Genomic DNA, 27,490 nt, shown 5'->3' on the forward strand with positions numbered 1-27,490 from the left:
ATGGTGTTGCCACATTATGCAAAATTAAGTAACACTCAGAAACCAAACTAGATGACTATGGAAAACATGATTACATCTTTAAAAGAGTGTTTAGGGCTAGAAAAAGAAAATTTGAATTAAAAATTTAAACATAAAATAGCATTAAATGGAGCAGGCGATGGTAGCTCAGTGGCAGAGCTCTCACCTGCCATACCGGAGACCCAGGTTCTGTTGCCGGTGCCTGCCCGTGTAAAAAAAAAAGAAAAATAGCATTAAATATTTTTCAGATATATAGATATCCAAGGAAATATAGACATTAGTTTGAAAGTTAATATTTTATTATAAGTTACGGTAATGTTAGTGTTCTATATAGTATAATAATAGCATAATAGATAATAGGCAAAACATTCCTACACATTCTAGTAAGTCTTCTGAATAAGTTAAACAAAGTAACTAGAATACAGAATTTATATAACTTCACTTTTTTTTCAAATATTTCTTTTTGGTGAACACTTCCTTTTTTCTAAATATTTTCATTGATTAATCTTTTCATACAAACATCCCATACATGGTGTACAATCAATGGCTCACAATATCATCACAAAGTTGTATATTCATCACCATGATCATTTTCTAGAACATTTGTCTCACTTCAAAAATGAAATAAAAAAGAAAAATCTCATACATACTATATATTTTATCCTCTCTCTCATTGACCACCAGTATTTCCATCTACCCAATTAATTCTAACCTTTGTCCCCCCTATTATTTGTTTATCCTTTTGTCCATATTTTAACTCATTTGTCCATACCCTAGTGTCATGGTCAGATTCATGTGTCAACTTGGCCAGGTGGTGGTGTCCAGTCATCTGGTCAGGCAGGCACTGGCCTGTCTTTTGCTATGAGGACATTTCATGGACTTGAATCATGACCATGTTGTTGGCGTCCATAGCTTATTGCATTTGCAGTCAGCTAAGGGGAGTGTCTTCTGCAGGAGTGACGCTTAATCTAATCACTGTAAGCCTTTTAGGGAGGACTCAGAAGAGACAGTTGCTCTTCCTGCTTCAGCCAGCCAGCCTCTCCTGGGAGTTCATTAAGGACCTTCATCAGAGCTGCCAGCTTACGGCCTGCCCTACAGACCTTGGACTCTACATCCCCATGGTTATGTGAGACACTTTTATAAATTTTATATTTACAGATATCTCTTGCTGATTCTGTTTCTCTAGAGAACCTTAGCTAAGTACAGCTTAGTACTGAGAGTGGTTCTTAAGGAATAGAATCTTTAAAATGGGTTTTTATGACTGATTTTCTACTCTGACCAGACTCAAAGGCACTAATGACTCTGTTTCCCATAATCAGAATGACATTGCCAACCCATGGGGTGAGCTGGCAAGAGATAGTAAAAATATCACCATTGGATTCCTCTAATGCTTCACTTATATGAAGCCAGGCTCTGAGGGATAATGTTTTTGACACCTTTATCGAGTATTGTGGAATTAGAAAGCATAGAGATTTGGGTGGCTGTTGTTAGATACTCTGTATATATTGATGAAGGAAAGGGATAAGCTGAAGCTTCAAACAAGAAGCTTAAGCACTATATGACAGATGTAAAAGTTTCTATGAGTGGCCTGAAGGAAAATCTCATTTCCTATAGCCACAGACTTGAGATCTCTGAAAATCAGACTGAGTCTCATTTTTAGGGTAGCAACTTTACAACATAAGCTGAAATCTCGACGTTGCCTGGTGTCTGCCATTAAAATGAGGGCATTGATTGGTGTCGTAGTCAGATTCATGTGTCAGCTTGGCCAGGTGGTGGTACCCATTTGTCTGGTTGGGCAAGTGCTGGCCTGTCTGTTGCTATGAAGACATTTCATAGAATTAAATCATGACCATGTTGGCTACGCCGACACACCCACAGCTGATTGCATTTGTAATCAGCCAAGCGGAGTGTCTTCTGCAACGAGTGATGCTTAGTCTAATCACTGGAAGGCTTTTAAGGAGGATTCAGAAGAGACAGCTACTTCAGCCGGTGAGCCACTCCTGTGGAGCTTGTCCAGGCCCTTCATTGGAGTCATCAGCTTCACAGCCTGCCCTAAAGATTTTGGACTCTACATTCCCATTTTACATGAGACACTTCTATAAATTTTGTATCTATGGATATTTCCTGCTGAACCTGTTTCTCTAGAAGTCTAACTTAAAAAGACAAAGAGTCTTAAAAAGGGGAATTTAGTAAGTTACAAGTTTCTAGTTCTAAGTCCATGAAAATGTCCCAGTTAAAGTAAATCTATAGAAATGTCCAAATTAAGGCACCAACAAGAAGTAACCTTCATTCAAGAAAGGCCAAAGGAGTTCAGGGTTTTTCTCTCCACTGCAAGGGCATATGGCAAAGCCTCTCAGCTTTCTCTTCCAGCTTCTTGTTTCATGAAGCTCCTCAAGAGGCATTTTCCTTTTTCTCCAGACATCTCTAGAAGTGTGGGCTTTCAGCCTCTTGGCTCTGCTCAGCTCTGCTGGCTTTCTGGTGGCTTCAGAAAGGGACTCTCTCCAAAATGTTTCCTCTTTTAAAGAATTAATGGGTGGAGTCACAACTCCATGGAAGCTTCCTGATCAAAAGCTACCGCCCCCCAATTGGGTTGGTCACATCTCCATGGGAACAATCAAAATGCTCCCAGCCATCAATATTGAATGAGGATTAAAGGACATGGCTTTTTGGGGGTTCACCACAGATTCAAACCAGCACACAGACCCAGAGCTCCTTGAATGAGAGGGAGGGCAAGCACTCTCTCCAAAATATCTCCTCTTCTATAGGATTCCAATAAACTAATCAAGACCCACATAGAATGGGTAGAGACACATCTCTGTCTAATCAAGTTTAATACCCACAATTGATTGAATCACACCTACGTGGAGATAACCTAATCAAGTTTCCAGCCTATAGTACTGAATACGGATTAGAAGAAATGGTTGTCCCATAAGATTGATTAGTATTAAAACATGTCTTTTCTAGGGTGCATAAATCCTTTCAAAGCAGCACAGATATCCATATAATGCACAAGAATAACCATGAGGATAATCTCTCAACTCTGTTTGAAATCTCTCAGTCACTGGAACTTTATTTTGTCTCATTTCTCTCTTCCCCCTTTTGGTCAAGGAGGTTTTCTCAATCCCTTGAAGCCAGGTCCTGGCTCATCTCAGGATTTCTGTCCCACATTGCCGGGGAGATTTACACTCCTGTGAGTCATGTCCCACATAGTGAGGGAGGGCAGAGAGAGTTCACTTGCCACGTCAGCTTAGAGGGAGAGGCCACATCTGAGCAACAAAAGAGGTTCTCTGAGGTTGACTCAGGCCTAACCTTTAGTAGGTTTGGCCTATCTTTGTGGGAAGAAGCACCATAGGTGCAAACCCCAAGATTGAAGGCTCAGCCCATTGATTTGGCTGTTTCCATTTCTTGTGAGGATATCAGAAATTCTCTAAATGGGAAAGTTAAATACTTTCTCCTTTCTCCCCAATGCCCCAAGAGGACCTTGCAAGTTCTTCTTTATTCACTGCCTCAATTACTCTGGGATATATTGGGACATCACTCCAACCTGGACAAACCAACAAAGTCTCATGCCCTATTCAAAATTCCATGTACTTATGGTATTCAACTAAATTGATCATACAAGTCAAATTAGGAAATGTACTATCCAAAACATAAATTTTGCACTAAATAAACATCTCTCCCTTTGATCTCATACAGAAGTTGAAGTTTTAAAATATGGATGATATCATCTTTTACCCTATATTCTGATTTACCTTAGTCCTATTTGATCAGCTTCATTCATATCTCTACTTGAAGTCAGATTCCTTTTCCAATTTTTTATACAGTTCTGCATGGGGTACTCTTCACTTTCATAGATTCAGAGCCCTAATTCTAAGTCTGAGATGCCCCATAAAGACCCAAAGTTTCTGGGAATGATCAGGTTATAAACAAACAGCTCAGTATCTCAGAAGTTAGAAACAACTAACTTCATTTTTTATGTAGGTGGAAATCTGAGAGAACTTCAGAACACTGTAAAATACAATAGAATATAATTAATTGCTTAAACTCCTTTTTTTATCTTTCAGTTAAAGAAAAAGATTTCCTAAGAAAATTAGTAAGTAGGTAAATAAAAGTACAGAGAAGTTCTTGAAACCTTGCTAATTACCTAAATATTTCTCTTAATTTTTATAACAAATTGCCTGTGATGTTTACATTTATGTATCAACTTGGCTAGGTTGTGGTGTCCAGTTGTTTGGTAAACTGCCCTGCTTGTTACTATGAGAGTATTTAATGAATTTAAATAATTAGTCAGTTGATTGCATCTATGGCTGAAGGCATCTAGAATCAACAAAAGATATTGCCTTCAGTAATGAAAGAAGTCTCATCTGATCAGATAAAGGCCTTACAGACAGAACTGATTATTTCAACAGTCCTGAAAGAAAATTTTCTATCTCTGTTTCAGCCAGGCAGTTTCTCCTAGGGAATGCATTGAAACTTTGGACTTCCTTATTTGTGGCCTACCCTATGAAACACAGATTTTCCAGTCCCCATGGTCACATCAGCCAATTTCTGTAATAAATCTCATAATGTTTGCATATGTATGTTCTTTTACTGGAAAGTACTGACTAATACAGTGCTATACCCACAAATAAAAATTATAGGTAGTTTTGAGAGCAAATTACAAAAAAAAAAGGCATAAATACTATATGACCTTTATGGTATATGTTGATGAATGGTAAGATTTCTGTTTGAAAATTCTAAAAAATATATTTTTGGTTTAAATTGGGAAAAAATAACTTTTTGTGGAGTCATTATTAACATTTGATTGGATGTTTTTATGGCTATTCACCTAACAAAACAACTGATTTGTAGTTTATTTCTATTTCAGGCTCTGATGAAGGATCCAGTGTTTCTGTGTTTATCTCTTTCCAAAGCTACAGAATCTTTACTTAATATTGGAGCATCTGAATTTCTGCCTTTATATATGAAAAGTCAGTTTGTATTAACCCAGAAAATAGCAACTACACTTGCAGGTAGAATTTTCTGCTCATATTGCTTATTTCAAAAACTTTGTATAAAGTTTTATTATACCAATGTATGAAGTATTTCAAGTTCAGTAAAGTACAAGATGTAATATAAACAGATACCTACACATCCTTTACTTAAAGTGAAAATTTACCCTCATTTCCTCATTATTATTTTTTTTAGCACATAAAGCCTTATTAGGATTAAATCCCTCCCTTATCTCATTTTTCTTCCTCCCTTGCCACAGGTAACCATTAATCTGAAGTTAGAGGGCTTCATTACCATACATATTTGTGCATCTTTACTGCTTATGTGTCTATTCATGTGCCATTTTGTACACACTCTGCTACTATTTGCTTTTTATCTGAAAGTATGTTCTTCATGTTTGTTATCTATATTTATTTAATGTGCTTTGTGCTATGGGGTTCTATTTTATGAATATACCACTATTTATTTATCCATTATCCTGGTGATGGAAATTCATCAAATTCCAGTTCTTCCATGCTTCCAAGTAAGACTTGTCTCTTGTACACATTTGTCAAAGTATATATAGATTTAGAGATTGAAGGATAATTGCTATTATATACATCTTCAGTATTTCTAGATATTGAGAATTGGCTCTCCAGAAAAGGTTGCATTGAATGAAATGTTTTAGGATTCTAGCATTAATGCTGAAAAGTCAAGGAAATATACTGTAACTTTTAGAGTTAAAGACAAAAATCTGATTAATTAAAAAAATTAATTAAAAGAAAAGAAGAAACATAAGAGTTGTGATTCAAAGAGAAAACGAATGCTAAGATATGCACAAAGCTAAAAACAAGAAACAGATCGGTTTCAAAAAAAATGATTTTTTTTTCTTATAGGCACACCACTCTACTCTGGTTAATCTAATCAACAGAGGCTGAGACTAAATCCATTTGATTTGTTTCATTTAATATTTAATTAAGGCAAATATCAAGAAAACTCCAAGTATGATAGACTGAAGGAGGGGCTGGGCCCTGAGAAGTTGTTGCCATTCTACCTTAATAAGTAACTATGTGCCCCACTCCCTCATCTCCCAAGCAAACCAGCTAAAGCTCTAATAATCCACCTGTCTTCTGACCGTAGCAGTTGAAAATTTCCTTGCTTCCATACTCAGTGTAGCTGCACTTCTCTCTCACTGTTATCTGAAGCAGGGGAGTCTTCTGCCTAATAAGGAGGAACCTAGTTGTTATAGTGGTACAGACCTGAGGCTTAAAACCAGATTGGTGAGGAAGTCGTTCTGATTGGAGAAGTGTTAGCACAGCAGGCGAGCTGACTTGAACCTACTTACCAGTAGTCAGTCTGAACCACCTCTCCATTTACTCAAAATTAATATGCAATAGAGTAGATTACACAATTTGGTCAACATGGTCTCTATTGGTTCCCAGGACTTCCCTCAGATCCTCTTAATTTGTCTCATGAGGCCCTCATCTTTGCTTTTTCAGAAAGCCATGCTTATGTTAGTGTCACACCTTTATCAAAACTACACTAATTGCCAGCTAGCTATCTTTATCTTCTATCTTTCCTTCTGGTTTCATACGTGCCGTCAGCTGTTCTCCCTCACTCATACTCTCATTCAGCTTCATTTGTCGTACTTACATTATTGTGCTACAATCAGGCAGTATTGTGCTATCCATTTCTGAATTGTTATAATCAGTCCTTTGCACAATCTGTATTCTCACAGCACCAAATGCCCACTCTCTACCCCATTTCTATCTCATAATAATCTGTGTTCTTAAATTCTCAAAGTTCACTCAATATTGGTTTATATTAATGAGACCATATGGTATTTATCCTTTTGTTTCTGGCTAATTTCACTCAGCATAAAGTCCTCAAGGTTCACCCAACATTGTTATATACTTCATGACTTAATTCTGTCTTAAAGCTGCATAATATTCCATCACATGTCTATACCAAATCTTGTTTAGCCACTCATCCATTCATGGACATTTGGGCTGTTTCCACTTCTTGGCAATTGTAAATAATGCTGGTATAAACATGGGTCTACAAATATCCATTTGTGTCCTTGCATTCAGTTCCTCTGAATATATACATAGCGATGGGATTGCTGGATCATATGGCCCTTCTATACTTACCTTCCTGAGGAACTGGCAAACTGCCTTACAGAGCATTGTATGATTATTAATTCCTACCAACAGTGGATAAGTGTGCCTCTTTCTCCACATGCTCTCCAGTGCTTGCTGTTTTATTTATAATGGCCATTCTAGTGAGTGTCAGATGGTGTATCATTGTGGTTTTGACCTTTATTTCCCTAAAAGCCAGTGAAGATGAGCATTTTTTCATGTGCCTTTCAGTGATTTGTATTTCCTCTTCTGAGAAGTATCTGTTCATGTCTTTTGCTCGTTTTTTAAATGGGTTGTTTGTCTTTTTTGTTGTTGAGTTGAACAACCTCTTTATATATTCTGGATACTAAACCCTTATCTGATACATGGTTTCAAAATATTGTCTCCTTTTTTATACTTTACTGATAAAGTTCTTTGATGGACAAAACTGTTTAACTTTGAGGAGTTCCCATTTATCTATTTCTTTTTTCGAAGTTTGTGCTTTGGGTGTAGGGTCTAGTAAACCACCTCCTACTATAAGATTTGTAACATATTTCTCTGCATTTTCTTCTAAATGTATTATGGTATTAACTCTAATCTTTAAGTATTTGATGCTTTTTGAGTTAATTTTTGTATAAGGTGTGAGATATGGATCCACTTTCATTCTTTTGCATATGAATATCCAGTTCTCAAAACACTTTTTTACAGAAGTGATTGCTCTGTCCCACATGGGTTAGATTGCATAGATGAGAAGGCCTATTTCTGAAAACTGAAGTCAATTCCATTGATCAGTATATCTACCTCTATGCTATTTTGACCACTGTAGTTTCATAACATACTTTACAATCAGGTAGTGTGAGACCTCCCACTTTGTGTTTTTTTTTAAATTTATTTATTAATTAAAAAAATTAAGAACAAACAAAAACATTATCATATAATTCTGTTCTACATATATATTCAGTAATGCTCAATATCATCACATAGTTGCATATTCATCATTTCTTAGAACATTTGCATCAATTCAGAAAAAGAAATAAAAAGACAACAGAAAAAGAAATAAAACAATAACAGAAAAATAAAGATTATACATACCATACCCCTTACCCCTCACTTTCATTTATCACTAGCATTTCAAACTAAATTTATTTTAACATCTGTTCCCCTTATTATTTATTTTTATTCCATATGTTCTACTCGTTTCTTGACAAGGTTGATAAAAGGACCATCAGAGACAAGGTTTTCACAATCACACAGTTACATTGTGACAGCTATATCATTATTCAATCATCCTCAAGAAACATGGCTACTGGAACACAGCTCTACATTTTCAGGCAGTTCCCTCCAGCTTCTACATTACATCTTGAATAACAAGATGATATCTACCTAATGCACAAGAATAACCTCCAGGACAACCTCTTCACTCTGTTTGGAATCTCTCAAGCCGTTGATACTTTGTCTCATTTCACTCTTCCCCCTTTTGGTCGAGAAGGTTTTCTCAATCCCTTGATGCTCAGTTTCAGCACATGCTAGGGTTTTTCTCAATCCCTTGATGCTGAGTCTCTGCTTTTTCTAGGATTTCTGTCCCACATTGGTAGGAAGGTCCATACCCCTGGGAGTCATGTCCCACGTAGACAGGGGGAGGGTGGTGAGATTGCTTGTTGTGTTGGCTGGAGAGAGAGGCCACATCTGAGCAACAAAAGAGGCTCTCTTTGGGGTGACTCTTAGGCCTAAATTTTAAGTAGACTTGACCTATCCTTTGTGGGGTTAAGTTTCATATGAACAAACCCCAAGACTGGGGGCTCAGCCTATAGCTTTAGTTGTCCACACTGCTCGTGAGAATATCAGGAATTCAACTTGGGGAAGTTGCATGTCTCCCTGTTCTCACCATTCCCCAAAGGGGGCTTTGCAAATACTTTTCCACTCACTGATCGAATTACTCTGGGACTCATCGGGGCATTACTCTGGACAAACCAACAAAATCTCATGTCCTACCTGAGATTCCAAGCACTTATGGTGTTCAATCAAACTATCTACATAAGTTATATTAGGAAATACACTAGTCAAAATATAAATTTTGTAACAAACATTTTTTGCTTTAGTCTCACACATAAGGTGGCATTTTAAAATATTAATTACCATCTATTTTCAGCACCCTGCAATAATGACATTCCTTTGTTCTTCCTCATGCAAAAACATTTTTAAAATTTGTACATTTAGTCACTATTATTATACACTCTAGGCCTTCCTAGATTATACCATCTCAATCTTTGACATCTATTTTTCTTTCTGATTTCATTTATGTCCCCAGCCCTCCTCCCTCTATCATTCTCACATGCAGCTTCATTCAGTGTTTTAACATTATTGTATTACAGTTAGGTAGTATTGTGCTGTCTGTTTCTGAGTTTTTGTATCCAGTCCTGTTGCACAGTCTGTATCCCTTCAGCTCCAATTACCCAATATCTTACCCTATTTCTATCTCCTAATGTCTCTGTTACCAATGACATATTCCAAGTTTATTCACTAATGTAAGTTCATATCTATGAGACCATACAGTATTTGTCCTTTAGTTTTTGGCTAGTCTCACTCAGCATAATGTTCTCTAGGTCCATCCATGTTGTTACATACTTCATAAGTTTATTCTGTCTTAAAGCTGCATAATATTCCATCGTATGTATATACTACAGTTTGTTTAGTCACTCAGCTGTTGATGGACATTTTGGCTGTTTCCATCTCTTTGCAATTGTAAATAATGCTGCTATAAACATTGGTGTGCAAATGTCCATTTGTGTCTTTGCCCTCTCCATGGAAGCAATCAAAAAGATCTCACTCAGCAATATTGAATGAGGTTAAAAGGACATGATTATTCTGGGGCACACAGTAGCTACAAACCATCAGAATGCTTTTCTAGGAAGTTGTCCATTTCATCCATATTTTTTAGTTTATTAGCATATAGTTGGGTCATACTATCCTCTTATTACCTCCTTCATTTCTGCAGGATCTGTTGTTATATCTCCTTTTCCATTTCTGATTTTATTTATTTGAATTCTCTCTAGCTCTCTCTTTTTGTCAACCTTACAATGGGTACATTGATTCTCTCAAAGAATCAACTTCTGGTTTTGTTGATGTTCTTGATTGTTTTCATGTTCTCAATTTCATTTATTTCTTTTCTAATCTTCATTTTTTCTGTCCTATCATTTGCTTTGGGGTTAGTTTGCTGTTATTTCTCTAGTTCTTCCAAGTGAACAGTTAATTCCTTGATTTTTGCTCTTTCAGTTTTTGCTCTTTCTTCTTTTTAATATAGGCATTTAAGCAGTAAATTTCCCTCTTAGCACTGCTTTTGCTGCATCCCATAATTTTTATTTTTTTTTAGGTGCATGGTCTGGGAATCACAATCGGGTCTCCTGCATGGAAGGCAAGCATTTGCATCCCATAAATTTTGATATGTTGTGTCTTCATTTTCATTTGCCTCATGATTTTTACTGATTTCTCTCAATTTTTTCCTTTGACCCACTGGTTGTTTAAGAGTGTGTGCTTAGTCTCCATATATTTTTTAATTTTCTGTCCCTTTGCCAGTTATTGCTATCCAGCTTCATTCCGCTAAGATCTGTGAAAGTGTTTTGTATTATTTCAATCTTTTAAATTTATTGAGACTTGCTTTGACCCAGCAAATGGTGCACACTTGAGAATGAGTCATGTGCACTTTGAAAAAAAATGTGTATCCGCTGTTGTAAATGTAATGTTCTCTAAATATCTATTAGATCTAGTGCATTTATTGCATTTTTCAAATTCTCTTTCTTTATTAATCCTCTGTCTAGATGTTCTATCCATTGATGAGAGTGGGGAATTGAAGTCTCCAACTGTTATGGTAGTATTGTCTATTTCTCTCTTCAGTGTAATTAGTGCTTGCCTCATATATTTTGGAGCACTCTGGTTCAGTGCATAAATTTTTATGATTGTTATGTCTTCTTGTTGAATTGTTCCTTTCATTAATACATAGTGTCCTTCTTTGTCTCTTTTAATTGTTTTACATTTGAAGTCTATTTTGTCTGATGTTAGTATAGCTACTCTTTTTTTCTGATGTTTGCATGCAATATCTTTTTCCAACCTTTCACTTTCAATCTATTTTTGTCCTTGGGTCTAAAATGAGTCTCCTGTAGACAGCATATAGATGGGTCCTGTTTTTTAAATCCATTCTGCCATTCTGTGTCTTTTGATTGGAGAATTTAATCAATTGATGTGCTAGTTTGAAAGGATGTATGTCCCCTAGAAAAGACATGTTTTAATCTAAATCCCATTTCATAAAGGCAGAATAATCCCTATTCAATACTGTATGTTTGAAACTGTAATCAGATCATCTCCCTGGAGATGTGATTTAATCAAGAGTGGTTGTTAAACTGGATTAGGTGATGACATGTCTCCACCCATTTGGGTGGGTCTTGATAAGTTTCTGGAGTCCTATAAAAGAGGAAACATTTTGGAGAATGAAGAGATTCAGAGAGAGCCAGACAAGAATGGCATAGCCACGAGAAGCAGAGAGCCCACTAGCCAGTGACCTTTGGAGATGAAGAAGGAAAACAACTCCCGGGGAGCTTCATGAAACTGGAAGTCAGGAGAAGAAGCTAGCAGATGATGCTGTGTTCACCGTGTGCCTTTTCAGATGAGAGAGAAACTCTGACTGTGTTTGCCACATTCCCTTCCACTTGAGAGAGAAACCCTGAACTTCATCGGCCTTCTTAAACCAAGGTATATTTCCCTGGATACCTTTGAATGGACATTTTCTCAGCCTTAGAACTGTAAACTAGCAACTTATTAAATTTCCCTTTTTAAAAGCCGTTATGATTCTGGCATATTGTATTCTGGCAGCTAGCAAACAGAGCAATTGAAATTTAATGTTATTACTATAAATGCAGTACTTTCTTCTACCTTTTGGATTTTGTATATCTATTTTTTTTCTCTTTTTCTCTTTACTGATAGTCTTCATTTCTAACTCTTCTCCAGACATCTCTCTCCTTTTCCTATCTATCTGTAGTTCTCCCTTTAGTAGTTCTTACAGCCGGTCTCTTAGTCACAAATTCTCTCAGTGATTGTTTGTCTGAAAATATTTTAATCTCCCCCCTCCCTCCCCCCTCGTTTTTGTAGGACAGTTTTTCTGGGTATAAAATTATTAGTTTGCAGTTTTCCTCTTTTATATCTTAAATATATCATGTTACTGCCTTCTTGCCTTCCTGGTTTCTGTTGAGAAATCCACACATAGTCTTTTCGGACTTCCCTTGTATGTAATGGATTGCTTTTCTCTTGCTTCTTTCAAAATTCTCTCTTTGTTTTTGACATTTGGCAATCTGATTGATAAGTGTCTTGGAGTATGTCTATTTGGACCTAATCTGTTTGGGGTACACTGCACTTCTTGTATTTGTAAATTTATAACTTTCATAAGAGATGACATATTTTCAGTGATTATTTCCTCCAGTAATCTTCTTCCTTTTCCCTTCTTTTCTCCTTCTGGGACACCCACAATGCACATATTCATGTGCTTCATGTTGTCATTCACTTCCCTGAGACCTGCACATATTTTCCATTCTTTTCCCTTTATTTCCTTTTGTGCGCTGAATTTCAGATGTCCAGTCTTCTAGTTCACCATTCCTTTCTTCTGCCCTCAAATCTGTTATTGTAGGCTGCCATTTTTTTTTCCATCTCTTTTATTGTGCCTTTAATTCCCATAAGTTCTGTGATTTGTTTTTTTCAGACTTTTGGGCTCTTTTTATTTGCGTAATGTCTTGTTTATGTCCTTCCCCAACTTGTTGATTTGATTTTTCATGAGATTTTCTATGTTTGTTCAAACATCCTGAATTAATTGTTTCAACTCTTGTCTCTCATCTGAACTGTTGGATTGTTCTTTTGTGCCATATCTTTGATTTTCCTAGTATGGCTTGTTATTTTTGCTAATGTCTAGGTATTTTCCCTTAATTCGTTTATCGAGAGTTAGTTGTTTCAACTCCTGTATCTCATTTGAACTGTTGGATTGTTCTTTTAACTGGGGCATATCTTTGGTTTTCTTAGCGTGAATCATTATTTTTTCTTTCTTTTTTTTTTGCATGGACAGGCACTGGGAGTACACAGGTCTCCACGAATCATTATTTTTTTGCTGGTGTCTATGCATTTGATTTCCTTTATTAGTTTATTCTGGAGTGTGTTTTCACTCTTTTCCCTAGGATTTTCTCACTGGATGGCTTTATTCTCTACTTGTTCTTTGGCACTCAGTTCAACTTATTCTAGACCTCTAGCATAGTTTCTGTTTAACTGATCAGAATTTTTCAGTTCTTACTTTTCTGTTTCTTTCCCTGCCTTCTTGGAGATTTATTTTTGAGGAGAGTCTCCTCAAATATTATCAACCCCAGTCAGATTTTTGCAGACCAGACAGGCCCAAGTCTTGGCAAGAGAGAGCAGCTAGTATCAAGTTTCCTTGAGGGTGAAACCCAATCGGTTGTCAGACTTTGCTGTAAGGCCTCTAGAGTCTGTACTTCCCCTATTCTGCCTAGTGTGTGGCACTTGTCTGCATGTGGCTTCCCCCCAGCTTAAAATGATGTGGTGCCTTTAATTTCAGCAGACTTTCCTGCCAGGGGCATGGTTGAGAGAGTGGTGAGGTAATATAACGGCTTTGTCTGCTTCAATTTTCCAGTCCCTTGGGCCTGAATTTCTTGATTCCATTTTTGCTGGGCCCCATCCCTTTTTCTCGGGGAAAATACACCCTTTAGGGAATGAATTCCTTTCACCTGACTAAGTACTTTGTCTCTCTGAAAAGCTTAATTCAACCCTTTCTTGGGGCAGTGCTGGAGCTTGAGAGTGCTTGCAGTTCTATGTAATGAACTGTTAAGGAATAAAAAGAAAAAGAAGAGAAAAAAATCTTTTCAGAGTTAGACACTTTCTCCTCGTATTTGTCAATCAAGAGCTTAAGTTGATATGTGACCTAATGTATCTCCAGGTTCTATGTGCCCCCTTTTCTTGGGGTCCAGCCCTTTTCCAGTACTTTGTGCTGTCCAACTCAAAAAGCCTCTGTTTTTCTGTTCATTCATTTTTTCCATTAGCCCTGCCTACTCTCTGTCAGAGTAAAAACCGCCTCGTTTCTTTAGTGCTTATTCCAGGTTTCTCTGTGCTGGGGTCCTGTTTTCAAATAAATAAATTTGTTATTTAATTCCACAATTGGAGCTCAGTTGCGCTAAGCCTTTGCTGCTAGTGAAGTCTGTTTCTTTCCCATTGGGGAACCAGTCTGCTGTGCCTGTGGGAGTGTGGTGCCAGCCTCTTGGACTCAGGGGACTTACAGTTCTGTGGGGGATCTCAGATGTTCCACCTGATCCAGGCTAGTGTATGCTGTGTGTCTGGTCACTGATATTCCCCCAGCAGTTTTTCTGTATTGTTCTTGGTTATTTCCTATCATAGCTTATTGAATGCTAACAGAAAATAGAAAACTTCTTGGACAGAGATGGACAGTTTATAGCTTCTTAAGTCTCTCCATTTTTTTTTTTGTGCCAGTTCCCTGAGTCCTAACTTGGCAAAGTGATATGAAAGAAGTCCAGCTGACATCTACACAAACCCTTCTTGCACTCTCAAGAGGGACACTATCTCTATTATCCAAAGTTGTCTACAAATATCCTTGGAATGATAGTTTGGAATAAAGAATAGTCAGTGTTTCTGTCAGCAAGAAGTACAGAAACATGAGACACCCAAGAACTGTCCATGAAATATATCAGTAATTATATTACAAATAAATAGAATAAAATAGTCAGATTGGAAAAATTTTCAACTATATGTTATTTATAGTAGGAACTTCTTAAATATGGAGACATGAAAAAGATTGACGGTAAAAGATTGGGAGAGGCTTCAGGATGCAAACACTAACCAGAAGAAAACTTTGTGTAACTATAATAATTTTAAATTAAGTGTTCTTCGAAGCAAGGGATATTACTTATTGTAAAAAAGGAATGGTTTATAATGACAGAGGAGTCAACACTATGAAGAAGATATCACAATTTTACAGGCATATGGCCTAAAAATTTATTTAAAAATTTGACTGAATTCAAAATAAAGAAATAGATAAATTTGCAGTTGTCATGTGAGACTTTAGCATCTCAATAATTGATAGGACAAAGGAAAAAGAAAAGCCATAAAAGTTCTGAGCAACAAAATTAACAAAATCAACCTTATTGAAATATGTGGAATACTGCACCAAAGAACTCCTGAAAACAGTTTCTTCTCAAGTGTACTTTTAAAAAATTGATCATATGCTGGGGTCATAAACTTAATCTCAATGCATTGCAAAGGTTTGAAATGGCTCAGAATGTAGTCTCCAACATAGTGAAATTAAGCTAGTAATTACATAGCAAGTAACTATTAGAAAGCTCACTAGGTTGAGTCAAAGGAAAAATCACAGCGGAAATTAAAGGAAGATACAACACATCAAAATATATGAGACACAGCTAAATCAATGTTTAGAGAAAAATGTGTCCATCTGCATAAAAGAAAGACTGAGAATCTGATCCATGGTTCTCTCTCAAGAAGCTATAAAAATAGGAGCAATCAGAAAGAATTGATCAAACACACTCATATGTAATCTGTATCCAGAATGGAAAATTTCACATCACTATAGATCCCATGAACATTAACACGATTGTAAAAGATTATTTTGAACAATATCATGTGCATAAATTTGATAATATAGACAAAATGGAAAAATTATATAAAGAAAACAGCCTTTGGGCAGGCCATGTGGCTCAGCAGGCAGAATTCCCGCCTGCCATGCCAGAGACTGGGGTTCGTTTCCTGGTGCCTGCCCATGCAAAAAAAAAAAAAAGGACACAGCCCGCAATAATAAGAAATATGAATGGGGATGATATACTTTAAAGAAATTGCATCCATCATTACAAAGCTGCTCACAAAGTTACCAAGAGAGATAGCTCCACTGGTGATTTTTTTAACATTTCAGAAAGAAGTAACACTAACCGTATACAATGTTTTGCAGTAACTAGAAAAAGAGGAAGTACTCTAGTCATGTTTTAAGAAGCTAGTGTAAGTTGGATACAAAAGCCTGACAAATTACAGCAATGGAAAATTACAGATTAATCTCTCTTATGACCATAGTTTGCAAAAATCCAAAATTAAATATTAGAAAATTGAGTCAATGATATACGAAAGTATAATATATTATGAACAGGTGTGATGAAGGCCAGGAATGCTATGCTGATTTAGCATTAAAAAATGAATTGATAGGGCAGGCCACTGTGGCTCAGTGGCAGAGTTCTCGCCTGCCATGCCAGAGACCTGGGTTCAATACCCAGTGCCTGCCCATTAAAAAAAAGGAATTGATAAAATTCACCACATAAACAGAAAAAAAGGAGAAAAATCATGACCATCTCAAGAAGAAAAATAAATAGGAAAAAATCAAATCTATTTCTTATTTAAAAAGATCCTAACAAATAGAAGTAGAAAAGAAATTTTATTTGATAATGACTTAAAGCCAACAATTTTACAACAAACAGCATACTGTTGTGAAATATTGAAAGCTCTCTGCCATGAAACTGCATTCGTATCTGGGACATCCATTACTATCACTTCAAATAACCATTTCATTGGAAGATCTAATCACTACTATAAGGCAAGAAAATAATTAAGAATTTAAAGGAAAAATAAAAGTCTCACTAGAAACTGATATGATTAGCACTTTAAAATGTTCAAAAAATCTACAGAGAAATTATTATTAATAAATTAACTTAGTAAGTTTGCTGGATACAAGGTCAATATACAAAGATCACTGATCTTACCTTATATCGACAACCAAAATAAAAGACAGGATTTAAAAAATACTATTAAAATAATATATAAGGGGGTCCAAGGGTAGTTCAGTGGTAGAATTCTCACCTATCATGCAGGAGACCAGGGTTCAATTCCCAGCCCATATACTTCCCCCACCAAAAAATAAATAAATTCAACAAATAGTGCTGCAATAACAGGATAATCACATGGAAAAATAATAAAATGTGGCTCCCACCAAACAGCATACAAAAAAGAAAAAAAATAAGTAAATATCAAATAACTAAGAATATAACTAAGAGAAGACATGTTAGACCTCTAACTGAAAAGAAAACTATATATATATATATATATATATATATATATATATATATAGAGAGAGAGAGAGAGAGAGAGAGAGAGAGAGAGAGAGAGAGAGAGATTTTTAAATACCTTAATCCATTATAGGATGTATTGCAATTATTGATTAAAAAGGGTTAGTATTTTAACATGTCACCTTCCTCCAAATTGATCTATACATTCATGCAATCTAAATAAAAATCTTGGCATGTTTTGAAGTGTTGCTGTTTCATTGAAATCAATAAAAAGCTGATTGTATTTCTATCGAAATATATCCCCAAATGGCTTTTCCAGTTTTGGAGAAGACCAAAGTTGTAGGATATATTACTGGTTGCTTTAGTTTCCCAGCTGCTAAAACAAATACTGTATGATGAATTGGCTTAAACAATAGAAAATCATTGGCTCATAGTTTTAGACTAGAGAAATCTAAAGTCAAGACATCAACAATGCAATGCTTTCTCCTTCCAAACTGCAGCATTCTGCTGCTGGCTGCCGGAGGACTTTGGCTTTATTGTCAGATGGCAAGGCACATTGCAACATCTTCTCTTTTGTCTTTTAGGTTCCATTGACTTCCAGCTTCCTGCCTTCCATGGCTTTCTCTCTCTCGGTCTGAATTTCATTCTGCATATAAAGGACTCAAGTAATCTGGATTAAAACTGAAACTGACTCAGTTGGCTACACCTTAACTAAAAATAACATCTTCAAAATATCCTATTTGCAATGGGTTTAGACCCACAGGAGATTAAAAGCATGTTTTTTCTGGGGTACATAATTCTGTTCACAACACTGGATAGCAATACTTTTTCCAGTTACTAATGCTGTAAACTATTGCTCTAAAATTTAGTGGTTTAAAAAATCCCGTTGTGTATTTTATTCATAGGCTAGAAATTTTGAGAGTTCAATAAAGCAAGATTCTTTCTGTTCCACATGGCATAAGAACAGGATATTTGACTAGGATTTGGAGAATGTGTTTTCAACATGGCTCACTCTCTTTATCGGGAAATTGCACTTGGTGTTGGTTAGACTTAGCCAGGGCTGTATGTCTGAGGCCTCTCCACCTGGACCTTTCCATGGCCTACTTGAGCCTCCTCACAGAACAGTGACTTGATTCTGAAATTCAAAATTCCAAGAGAGTGAAAGTACATGACATTTTAATGACCTTGCTTTTAAGTATCATGTAGCCTATAGTCAAAGGCCTGCCTATGTTCAAGGGGGAAGGACATTGACCCACACTCAGGGGAATGAACATTAGGTCACATATATATATATGGGGAGAGGGATGGTTTCAGCCATCTTTGTAAATACAATTTGCCACAAGATCTATCATGAAGCTACAATAATTAAAATAATATGATTGTCTCTGGAATAAAAAAGACAGAGGCTTTGTCCTTTTTCTGATTCTGTTGTATCTCCATACTTAGAATTTATATTACATACATGCATACCTTGTTTTATGGTTCTTCACTTTTCCGTACTTCACACATAGTATGTTTTTCACAAATTGAAGGCTTGTGGAGTCCCTGTGTCAAGCCAGTTTATCAGCGCCATTTTTTCCAACAGCATATGTTCACTGCATGTCTCTGTGTCACATTATGAACTTTTTGCATTATGAACTTTTGAACTTTTCCAATATTTTGAACTTTTTGAACTTTTTTATTATTATTACATCTGTTGTGGTGATCTGTGTTCAGTGATCTTTGATGATACCATTGTAACTGTTTTAGGGTACCATGAACTGCACCCTTAAAAATGGCAAACTCAATTGATAAACGTGTTCTGATTGCACCAACAACCAACGGTTCCCCATCTTTCTCCCACTCCTTAGGTCTCTGTATTTCCTGAGATACAACAATTTTGAAAGCAGACCAATTAGTAGCCCTTCAATGGCCTCTATATATTCAAGTGAAAGGAAAAGTCACACATCTTTCACTTGAAATCAAAAGCCAGAAGTGATTAAGCTTAGTGAGGAAGGGATGTTGAAAGCCAAGATAATAAAAAAACTAGTTGTCTTGCATCAAGTAGTGAGCTGTGTTGTAAATGCAAAGGGACATTTTATGAAAGAGTTTTGAAGTCCTACTCCAGTGAAAACACGAATGATAAGAATATGAACAGTTTTACTGCTGATATGGGAGAAAGTTTTAGTGATCTGGATAGAAGATCAAGCCACCCACAATATTCCCTTAAGCCAAAACCTAATCCAGAGTGTGTCAGTTTGAATATGCTGTGTACCGCAGAAAAGTCTGTGCTCTTTTAATCCATCTCTGTAGGTGCAGACCTATTGTGGGTGGGCCTTTTGCTTAGTTTGTTTCCATGGAGATGTCACCCAGCCTATTGCGTCTTAATTTACTTGCTGGAGTCCTGTAAGAGAAAGACATTTTGGAGAGAGCTCAGAGCAGAGAGAAGCTAAAAGAGAAAAACACTTACAGGAGCTCAGAGACATTTTAGAGAGAAGGACCAGCAGATGTCACCACATGCCTTCCCATGTGACAGAGGAACCCTGGATACCAGGAGCCTTTCCTGAGAAGAGGTATAATTCCTCTTGATGCTTTAATTTGGACATTTCCATGACCTTAGAACTGTAAATTTGTAACTAATAAATCCCCATTAAAGACCCACCCCATTTCTGGTATATTGCATTTCAGTGGCTTTAGCAAACCAAAACGCAGAGCAAGGCACTCACTGTCTTCAGTTTTATGAAGGCTGAGAGAGGTGAGGAAGATGAAGAAAAAAAGTTTGAAGCTAGCAGAGGTTGGTCCGTGAGGTTTAAGGAAAGAGGTCATCTCTATAACATCAAACTACAAAGTGAAGCAACAAGTGCTGATGTAGAAGCTGCAGCAAATTATCCAGAAAATCTAACTAAGATCATTGATGAAGGAATTATACTGAACAAAAGATTTTCAATGTAGACAAAACACCTACTATTGGAAGAAGATGCCATCTAGGACTTTTCATAGCTAGAAAGAAGTCAATGCCTGGTTTCAAAGCTTCAAAGAACAGAATTACTCTTGTTAAGGGCTAATGTAGCAGGTGACTTTAAGTTGAAGCCAGTACTCATTTACCATGAAAACCCTAGGATCCTTTTCAGTTATGCTTAATCTACTCTGCCTGTATTCTATAAATGGAACAACAAAGCCTGGATGACAACATATTTGTCTACAACATGATTTATGGAATAGTTTAAGCCTACTGTTTAGAAAAAAAGATTCCTTTCAAAATATTGCTGCTCATTGACAATGCATCTGGTCACCTAGGAGCTCTGATGGAGATAAATAAAATGATATTGATGCTGTTGTCATGCTTACTAATACAACACCCATTCTAAAGCCCATGGATCAAGGAATAATTTCTACTTTCAAGTCTTATTATTTAAGAAATACATTTTGTAAGGCTATAACTGCCAAATAGTGATTCCTGTGATGGATCTGGGCAAAGTAAATGAAAAACTTTTTGGAAAGGTTTCACCATTTTAACTGTCACTAAAAACATTTGTGATTCATTTGAGGAGGTCAAAATATAAATATTAACAAGAGTTTGGAAGAAGGTGATTCCAACTCTTATGAATGATTTTGAGAGGTTTAAGACTTCAGTAGAAGAAAGTTACTGTAGATATGGTAGAAATAGCAAGAGATCTAGAATTAAGAATGGAGCCTTGGAATATGTCATTGGTAACAGAGTCCAGCAGGAGTTAGAAACAGGGTAAGATAATGGGTAATTGGAGCTGAAGGGATACAGACTGTGCAACAGGACTAGATGCAAAAACTCAAAAATGGACAGCACGATAATACCTAATTGTAAAGTAATCATGTTAAAACACTGAATGAAGCTGCATCTGAGCTATAGGTTTTTTTTGTTTGTTTGTTTTGTTTTTGTTTTTGTTTTTGTCTGTCTGGTTGTTTGTTTGTCTTTTTTTTTTACTATTATTATTACTTTTATTTTTTTCTCTATATTAACATTCTATATCTTTTTCTGTTGTGTTGCTAGTTCTTCTAAACTGATGCAAATGTACTAAGAAACGATGATCATGCATCTATGTGATGATGTTAAGAATTACTGATTGCATATGTAGAATGGTATGATTTCTAAATGTTCGATTAATTTCTTTTTTTCCGTTAATTAATAAAAAAAAAGATATGACTGAATTGCTGTAATCTTGTGATAAAACTTTAATGGACGAGGCTTGCTTCTCATGGATGAGCAAAGAATAATGTTTCTTGAAATGAATCTGCAAGTTATAAAGATTCTATAAATATTGTTGAAATGACAGCAAAGGATTTAGAATATTATATCAAATTAGATGATAAAGCAGTGGCAGGGTTTAAGAAGATTGACTCTAATTTTGAAAGAAGATTTATGTATAAAGAGCTATCAAACAGCATCACATGATACAGAGAAATCTTTTGTGAAAGGAAAAGTCCATCAATGCAGCAAATTCCATTGTGGTGTTATTTTAAGCAATTGCCTGCAGCCACACCAAACTTCAGCAATCACCACCCTGATCAATCAGCAGCCATCAACATTAAGGCAAGACCCTCCAACAGTAAAAGATTGTGACTTGCTGAAGGATCAGATGGTGGTTAGCATGCTTTAGTAATAAAGTATTTTTGAATTAAGGTATGCACATTGTTTTTTCAGACATATGCTACTATACACTTAATAGACTATTATAAACATAATTTTATATACACTGAGAAACCAAAAAATTCATGTGATTCTCTTTATTACGATATTTGCTTTGTTGCAGTAGTCTGAAACCAAACCTGCAGTACATGCCTTTAGAGTACATGCTCAACAAAAATTTGTTGACTAAAAAAAAAAATAGCATGATTGGTGCAAGAATAAACAAATAGGGAATTTCCAGGAAGATGGCTAAATAAAGTATCTCCAGTTCAGCCCTGTTACACAGAAAAGTTAGAGAAGGGGCAGGAAGGAAACTGAGATGGTGACTCAACAGTGCAACTGACCTGGGGGAGACTTCTGCACCAGTGTAACATCCTCAACATGCGCCATACCTGCCCTGAAACAAATCACTGCACTGTTTTGTCCCATCCCATATAATGCTCCCTGCAGCACATCCATTCTGCAGACACAATTAGACTACTGAAAGAAATCAACTCCCAAAGTAAATAAATCAAAATATTTACATGCATCAAAAACAACAGAAGATCACTAAGCATATCACAATGCAGACAGATGTGGCCCAGCCTAATGACCAAATTAAACCACCAGAGGAGACACAGATGTTGGAACAATCAGAGATGTTCATATAACACTATTAATAAAATAAGTGGGATGGTAAGTGACATAAAGGAGATCAAGATTACTAGAAGAGCATAAAGAGGAATTTGAAAGAATAAATAGAAAAATAGCAGAAATCACAGAGATTAACAACTCTGTTGAACTAATAAAAAACATACTAGAGGCACACAACACCAAATTTGAAGACAAGAAAAAAGAATAAGTGATATAGAGGATGGGATAACTGACTTCAAACACACAAGACAGCAAATGGCAAAAAAAAAAAAGATGAAAAAAATTTGAATTGGATCTCAGGGAAATGATAGACAAAACAAAGTGCACAAATATAAGAATCATTAATGTCCCAGGAGAAAAAGAGAAAAGTAGTTGAGGATATAATGAGGGAAAACTTCCCAACCCTTATTAAGGACATAAATGTACAAGTCAAAGAAACCCAATGAGCTCCAAACACAATAAATCCAAATAGGCCTTCCCCAAGACATATAATAATCAGTCTGTCAAATGTTGAAGAGAAACAGAAAATTCTGAAAATGGCAAGAGAAAAAACTGCGATATACAAAAGAAACCAAATAACTACTCAACGAGCACCATGGAGGCGAGAAGGCAGTGGTATGATATATTTAACATACAGAAAGAGAAAGGCTTCCAGCCAAGAATTCTGTACCCAGCCAAATTCTCCTTCAAAACTGAGGGAGAGAGTAAAGGTTTCACAGGCAAACAAGTCCTGAAAAAATTTGTCAACAAGAAAACAGTCCTACCAGAAATACTAAAGGGAGTTCTGCTGGCTGAAAAAAAAAAAAAAAAAAGACAGGAGAGAGAGATCGAGAGGAGGGCACAGAATTGAAGAGTACCTATAAGGGTAATTTAAAGGATAAAAATAACAAGAGGGAAAAGAATATATAAATCTGACAAAAAAAATTAAAAAAAGATAAGATGGCAGATTCAAGAAATGCCTTTTTAGTAATAACTTTGAATGTTAAAAGATACAGATTGGCAGAATGGATTAAGAAATATAATTCAGCTATATGCTGCTTATAAGAGAGTCATCTTAGACACAAGGATACACATAGATTGAAAGTGAAAGGATGGAAAAAGATTTTCCACACAAAGTTGTAATCAAAAGAAAGCAGGAGTAACTATACCAATATCAGACAAAATAGACTTTAATTGTAAAGATATCATAGAGACAAAGGAGGACACTATATTCTAATTAAAGGGTCAAGTCACCAAGAAGATATAACAATCACAAATGTTTATGCTCCCAATCAAGGAGCAACCAAAGCACATGAGACGGACATTGGCAAAACTGAAGGGAGTGATAGATGTTTCAACAGTAATAGCAGGAAATCTCAATACAACACTCACCTGTATAGATAGAACAACCAGACATAATATCAACAAGGACACAGAGAAGTTAAAATGAATTAGACCTAACAGACATATATAGGTCATTGCACCCCAAAACAAGGATATACATTCCTCTCTAGTGCTCATGGAACATTCTCCAGATCATATGGAGAATGGATCATTCTGGGCTCATTCAGCATAGATCATATGCTGGGGCACAAAGCAGTTCTTTATAAATTTAAAAACATTGAAATTATTCAAAGAACTTTCTTAGATCACAATGGGATGAAGCTGGATCTCAATAACCACTGAAGAATGAGAACATTCACAAATATATGGAGATTAAATAACACACTCTCAAACGACCAGTGGGTTAAAGCAGAAATTGCTAGAGAAATCAGTAGTTATCTGGAGACAAATGAAAATAAGAAATACAACTTATCATGACTTATGGAATGTGGCAAAGGCTGTGCTGAGAGGGAAATTTATTGCCCTAAATGCCTACATTAATAAACAAGAAAGAGCAAAATTTGAAGACTTAGTTCACCTGAAGGAACTTGAGAAAGAACAGCAAATTAACCCCAAAACAAATAGAATGAGAGAAATAACAAAGATTAAAACAGAGATAAATGAATGGGAGAACAAAAGAATAATAGATGGAATCAATAAAACCAAAAGTTGGTTATTTGAGGAAATCAGTAAAATTGATGGGCCACTAACAAGATTGACAAAGAAAAAAAGAGAGAGGTTGCAAATAAATAAAATCAGAAATGAGAAGGGATGTGTAACCACAGACCCTGAAGAAATAAAAGAAATCATAAGAGGATACTATGAACAACTATATGTCAACAAACTAGGCAACTTAAATGAAATGGAAAAATTCCTGGGAACACACAAACAAACTACACCAATTCAGGAAGAAATAGAAGATCTCAGCAAACCAATAACAAGTAAATAGATTCAGGTGGTGCCAAGATGACGGCTTAGCAAGGTGTGGGATTTAGTTCATCCTCCAGAACAGTTACTAAATAACCAGGAATGGTACAGAACAACTCCTGGGGCCACATCAGTGACTGTACATACAACGTACCCCAGTCTGGACCAGCTGGACTGGCTGCGAGCCCCCCCAGAACCGTGAGTTCCCCAAACCATGGTGGCCGGTGTCCCTCCTCCACAGGCTGCTTCCCAGAGGGGAAAGGAAAGGGAGTTTACCAGCAGTAGGGGTTGAGCGCAACTAAGCTTCAAGTATGGAATTAATTCATAAATTCTGACTACTAAAAATAGGCCCCCCACTCAGGTAAACCTGGTCAAAGCGGAGGTTGCTGATTTTTGCCCCGGTGCCTAGGGGGCAGGGCTGACAGAAAAAGAAAAAAAAAAAGAAACAGAGGTTTTTTGGATTGGATAGCACATAATACTTGAAAGAGACTGGGCCCTGAAGCAAAGGAGGATCTGAAGCATAGGATCTGAAGGTACACAAAGCAACGTACCAATTTATACTCTTGATTGGCAAACCTGAGGAATGTGGGTCCTGCTCTGAGAAGGATTTTTCTCTTTCTTTTTTGTGGCTGTGTTTCTACAAAGGCTTGACTGCCTTTGGATACAGCGGCAGGGCTTCTCAGGCTGCAACTGCCCCAGGCATAGACAGAAACAGGCTTGTTTGAGAGCTTGTCTGGAGCCTGTGCCTTTCCCAGGAGAGGGGTGAGGCCCAAGTCAGGTGGAATCCCTCCCTCAAGGAATTCAGACCCCAGGGCTTGGAAATTTGAAGCCATTGAAGCCAGCCTACAACCTCTCCTCTGTCTCTACCACACCCTTAGCAGGGAGAGTCCGCCAAAGTTAAAGGTACCGCGTTATCTTATGCTGGTGGGACCCTGCAGGCAGACAAGCACCACATACTGGGCGGGATAAGAAAATCACAGAGACGAGAGACTTCACAGGAAAGTCTTTCAACCTGCTGGGTCTCACCCTCAGGGAAAACTGATGCAGGTGACTCTTTCCTCCTGACAGGAGGCCAGTTTGGTCTGGGAAAATCTGGCTGGAGTCTATAATACCTAAGTAGACCCTCCATACAGGAGGAAAGGTACCATACAGACAGGGCAAGAAACAGAAAAACAAGAACTGAAAAATTCTGCTCGGTTAAACAAAACCTAAGCTAGTGGTCCAGAATAAGCTGAACGGAATATCAAAGAACAGATAGACAACAAATTTGTCCATCAATAAATCCTAGGTAAAAGAAGTGAAAACAATCTCCAGAATGAACATTAGTTCATAAGGTAATTAAATGCCTAGACGCCAGCAAAAAATAATGAATCACACTAGGAAAATTGAAGATATGGCCCAGTCAAAGGAACAAACCAACAATTCAACCAGTCATCAAAAATCTTCTTACCAAAAAAAGCTCAGGGCTAGATGGCATCACAGGGGAATTTTATCAAACATTCTAAAAAGAACCAACATGAATCCTGCTCAAGGTTTTCCAAGCAATTGAGGAAAAAGTAACTCTACCTGACTCACTTCGTGAAGCTAATATCATTTTAATGCCAAAACCTGGTAAAGATGCTATAAGAAAGGAAAACTACAGACCAATCTCACTAATGAACATAGATGCAAAAATTCTCAAAAAAATAATAGCAAATCGAATCCAACAACACATTAAAAGAATTATACACCATGACCAAGTGGGTTTTATACCAGGAATACAACGATATTTCAACACAAGAAAATCAATTAATGTTATACAGTACATTAACAAATCGAAAGGAAAAAATCAAGTGATCATCTCAATTGATGCTGAAAAAGCATTTGACAAAATGCAACATTCTTTTCTGATAAAAACACTTTTCTGATAAAAAAAAAGATAGAAATCAAAGGTAACTACCTCATTATGATAAAGACAATATATGAAAAACTGATAGCCAGCATTGTACTCAATGAAGAGAGACTGAAAGCTTTCCCCCTAAGATCAGGAATGAGACAAGGATGCCCACAGTGACTACTACTATTCAACATTGTGCTAGAAGTTTTAGCTAGAGCACCTCAGGCAGGACAAAGAAATAAAAGGCATCCAAATTGGAAAGGCAGGAGTAAAACTTTATTTTCAGATGACATGACGCTATACTTGGAAGATTCTAAGAGACCTACAGCAAAGTTACTTGAGCTAATAAACAAATTAGCAGGATATACAATTAATGTGCAAAAATCAGTAGCATTTCTATACACAAGCAGTGACCTAGCTGAGAAGTTATTTAGGAAAAAATTCCATTGAAAATAGCAACTAAAAGAGTCAAGTACTTAGGAATGAACTTAACTGGTGACGTAAAGGACATGTACACAGAAAACTACACACCTTGCTAAAAGAAATCAGTGGAGATCTAAATAGATGGAAAGACATTCCTTGCTCATGGATAGAAAGGCTAAATACAGTTAAGATGTCAATTCTCTCCAAATTGATCTACAGATTCAACACAAGTACCAATCAAAATACCAACAACCTATTTTGAAGATTTGGAAAAGCCAACTACCAAATTCCATATGGAAGAGAAAGAGACCCTGAATAGCTAAAAGCATCCTAAAAAAGAAGAGTGAAGTGGGAGGATTAACATTCCTTGACTTTAAAACTTATTATAAAGCCACAGTTGTCAAAA

General features: G+C 36.5%; 1 protein-coding gene across 1 annotated transcript in view; it reads left to right on the forward strand.

The window, feature by feature from the left end:
• The window catches only part of SLCO6A1 (solute carrier organic anion transporter family member 6A1), a 147,024-nt gene that overhangs the window by 68,264 nt on the left and 51,270 nt on the right, over positions 1-27,490 (forward strand). Inside the window, exon 7 of the mRNA XM_077139066.1 lies at positions 4,886-5,030. Coding sequence (XP_076995181.1) covers positions 4,886-5,030 — 145 coding nt within the window. The remainder of the gene's footprint in view (positions 1-4,885; positions 5,031-27,490) is intronic.

Source organism: Tamandua tetradactyla, chromosome 21 (genome assembly GCF_023851605.1).
Source record: "Tamandua tetradactyla isolate mTamTet1 chromosome 21, mTamTet1.pri, whole genome shotgun sequence".
Classification (NCBI taxonomy): domain Eukaryota; kingdom Metazoa; phylum Chordata; class Mammalia; order Pilosa; family Myrmecophagidae; genus Tamandua; species Tamandua tetradactyla.